The sequence below is a fragment of the Echinops telfairi genome, unplaced genomic scaffold (assembly GCF_000313985.2).
Source record: "Echinops telfairi isolate 266 unplaced genomic scaffold, ASM31398v2 ScPeMD7_4;HRSCAF=17, whole genome shotgun sequence".
NCBI lineage: Eukaryota > Metazoa > Chordata > Mammalia > Afrosoricida > Tenrecidae > Echinops > Echinops telfairi.
Window position 1 is genome coordinate 16,366,926 of NW_022103900.1, and position 3,473 is coordinate 16,370,398.

Consider the following 3,473-nt stretch of genomic DNA (forward strand, 5'->3'; position numbering starts at 1 on the left):
GATGTACAAATGCGCTTTACACAATTGATGTGTGTATGGATTGGGATAACAGTTGTATGAGCCCCTAATAAAATGTTTAAAAAAAAAGTAGTAAAAAAAAAAAAAGATTTACCATCTCAGAACCCTTTTATAGGGTTGTTATGAATCAGAATTAACATAAAAAAAAAAAGGAACTCAAATGCTATTCCACTGAGATGTTAAGTGGGGTCAGTCCATAACCAAACTTAAAATAGCCGTCAAAGACACAGGGTAGCTCAGCAAAACAGACAGCTCAGTACAGACCCGCTACTGAGACCGCTGAGAACAGGGAAGGACTCAGAGCAGCGTAGTAGCTATTCCTGTGTTCTCTGAATGAAACGGGCCAAGCTGGAGAAATACCGAGGCCTGGGTCCACCCTCAGAAATGGGGACAGTCTACTAGGAATGGGATCTAGGGTACAGGGGCTCTTAACACACCCTCGAGACAGCTCTAATACACAGCTGGGTTGGTGACCAAATCTTTACCCAGACAGAGAACAGTGTGCAGAAAAGTCCATAATCTACTGACCTCATGGTATCTGGCTGGCTAGTCAGTGTAGTAATCAGGACTAGAACTCTTGTCTCTTTGCCACCTCACCTATAGTGTGAGTGAGGGTCTGTGAGACACGGGAGGGCCGCGTAGGAATTCTAAGGCCTCAAGGCCATGGTTAGATTTCATTATAAGAAACACCAAAAATCAAAGGTCTGAACCGTTGTGGGGAAAATAACCCCGAGATCGAGTGGAGACTCCGGAAAATGCACTCTTGCATTTCCCTGCTGTATGCCCCAGTGGGACACTAGCCCCCAGCAAATGGAACAAGACAAGTTAGGGAGGTTTTTCTAAGGACACTGGGCAACTCTAATCAGGAAAAGATTTTACCCAGGAAGCATGGACTTGCGAAAGAAGCATCAAGGGATTTAAAAGCTGTTACGCTGCACACGGAGCCGGGGCCGTCCTCAAAATGCAGAGAGGAGGGCAGGCACGACCTTCACAGGCCGCTCGACAAACCCTGTTAGAGAAGTGCCTGTCTAATGCTCCAGGCTGCTGTGCACCGCGACATTCCATTACTGAGCAGTGTGCTGCTTACCTATAATTCCACTGTCCTTGCTTTCCAGGGTGGAACTAGGGCTGCTAACGGTCTCACAGGGACTTTTGCTGGCTGCCGTCTTGCTGACACAGCTATTCAAGGTCGAGCAGGGGCTATCGGTGCTGGGAGATGCGGTGCTGCTTGTGAGGGTGGAGCAAGGGCTGATGCCTTGGCTAGGAGCCGTGCACTGCAAGACGAATGGAACGAGGAGTTAGCGCGGCGTCCACACATTCCTTCTGCTTCCGACGTCCTCGGAAACGACGAACCCCAAACAAAGGGAATCTGGGAGGGTGCCTTTCGTATCCAGGGAGCTTCCATGGAAGGGCACACGGCCTTCCAAATTTCCCAAGCAAAAAATACCTTTATCCTTCCCACACCCGCCCTCCACCTCCTCCCTCGGTGATTTCTTTTTTCCCTCTCCCCCTTTTGGGCTGGAAGGGAAGCCTTGAAGAATTTAGTGGGAATGCCCACTTATACAGAACTGGCAAAACGGGCAGACTTCCTCTCATTTAAAGTCGGCCAAAGGCAAACGGGTGGTTTGACTTCTGCACGGGAAACCTGGGAACTGTTTGGTAACGTGTCAGGGCCGTCGAGGCAAACCCTGAAGACGGATGGGCTCAGCGGTCAGGAGGAGAACGGGGCAGCGGCAGCAGTGGCCACCTCCATCGCAGTCAACGCAGGGCACCCTCGCAGAGCTCTGCCTCCCGGGGACAGATGTGCCAGGCCCGCACTGCTATTCAAATGCACACACCTGTGATGGGGCAGTGGCCCAGCACGGCTGGCCCCTTAACGATGAGCCATTTGGTCCTTCCCTGCCTCACCTCGAATAAATCTTTCCTCACCCAGCTGACCCTCCCAAATTTCAACTTACAAAAAAAGCACAGCCAATCACATACCCAGGCAGCCAGATGAAAAGAATGGTACTTTAACGATAAAGGGGCATCATTCCTACGGAATTCTTTCCGCCCCTTTCATTGAGCTAGCCACCATTCTCTGGGGACTGATGAGGCAGTGACAAGGTTAACTTGGGGATTTAAGTTCTGCCTTTGGCTTCCCCCCAACTCCCCCAGCGCAAGATCTTACCCAGAAACAAACTGTGGAAATGCACATCAACCCCCACCCCCACCCCCCAGAATTCATTTGACCCCAACAAGGACTCTCCGCACCCAGGCAGGGGCAGCAGAGGGTTAGCACTGTATTCACCCGTGGGGCAGGCATGAACAGCTGGCTGCCTCTCCCTCCGACATTACCATGGTTTCATTTTTTTCTTCAATGGTTATGTGTGTGGCACTCGGGATCCCTTCGCCCAGTAAAAATCCCAGCCTTGTCAACAGTTCTTGAGCTGCCGGGGAACAGCTCGGTTCATTATCAGCCTTTGCTTCTGGAACAAAGAGAGAAAACAATGAAGGTGTCCCTCGGGGGATCTCAGGGTCGCATCTGGACGAGGTGGCACCACAGCTGCTTGTCTGGTGCTTTTGAGTTGTTTTGCACCAAATGCACAAAGTTTGACAGCGCTGCCTGTCCTCCAGCGGTGCGTTCCAATTAAGAGGCGGTGTCAGGTCAAGAAAACAATGAACCAGAAACCCCAAGTGCAAAGGGTGAAATAGTTGGCCTGCACCAGAAAAGCACAGAGCTTTTATCTGATGGTCATTTCTATTTCTACGTCATGTTAAAGGGAGGCGGGCGGGGGGGAGGGAGGGAAGACATCAGGCATAAAGCAAAGAAAAAGACCTACCCTGCATTTCACCCTTCAAGAGCCCCCGTGGTCAATACCCACCCGAGACAAATTGGTAGCACGATGGCAGAAACTCAGACTATTTGGATATTGGGGTAAAACTCAAGTCCAAGTGCTCATTAAACCAGACAGCAACACAAACGGCCTTAGTAGAACACCAATGTAATAGATCCCAGAACTGAAAAAACTGAAAACCACAGGATTCCAAGGGGAGGGCCAGAGAGAATTTACAAGGAAATGAAAATTCTAAATCCAGTGCAATGAATCCCAAGGGGCATATAAGCAGCGACTGTTGTGCCGATTCCAACCCATGGCAACCGGAGTGTGTCAAACCCAATGGTGAGCCCTACAGTTCTCAACGGCTGATCCTCTACAGGGTATCTCCAGGCCTTTCTTCTGAGGTACCGCTACAGTGAACTTCAACCTCCAACCTTTTGGCCAGGAGCGGAAGGCATTAACAGTTGGCACTAGCCCAGGAACACAGGCCACGGACCCAGGGATATACTTTGTTCCACGCAGAACAGTCATCTGTGTTCTCCGTGTGAGCCGCAGTCGCGAGGACACACGTGGGTGGTTCCCACGCACTGACTGTCTCGGAGTCCATCCCGACGCCGGGAGACCCCACGGACAGCT

General features: G+C 50.9%; 1 protein-coding gene across 1 annotated transcript in view; it reads right to left on the reverse strand.

The window, feature by feature from the left end:
• Nucleotides 1-3,473, reverse strand: part of TANC1 (tetratricopeptide repeat, ankyrin repeat and coiled-coil containing 1) — a 296,536-nt gene that overhangs the window by 81,864 nt on the left and 211,199 nt on the right. Inside the window, exons 6-7 of the mRNA XM_045298122.1 lie at nt 2,356-2,486; nt 1,106-1,292 (exon numbers count right to left, since the gene is read on the reverse strand). Coding sequence (XP_045154057.1) covers nt 1,106-1,292; nt 2,356-2,486 — 318 coding nt within the window. The remainder of the gene's footprint in view (nt 1-1,105; nt 1,293-2,355; nt 2,487-3,473) is intronic.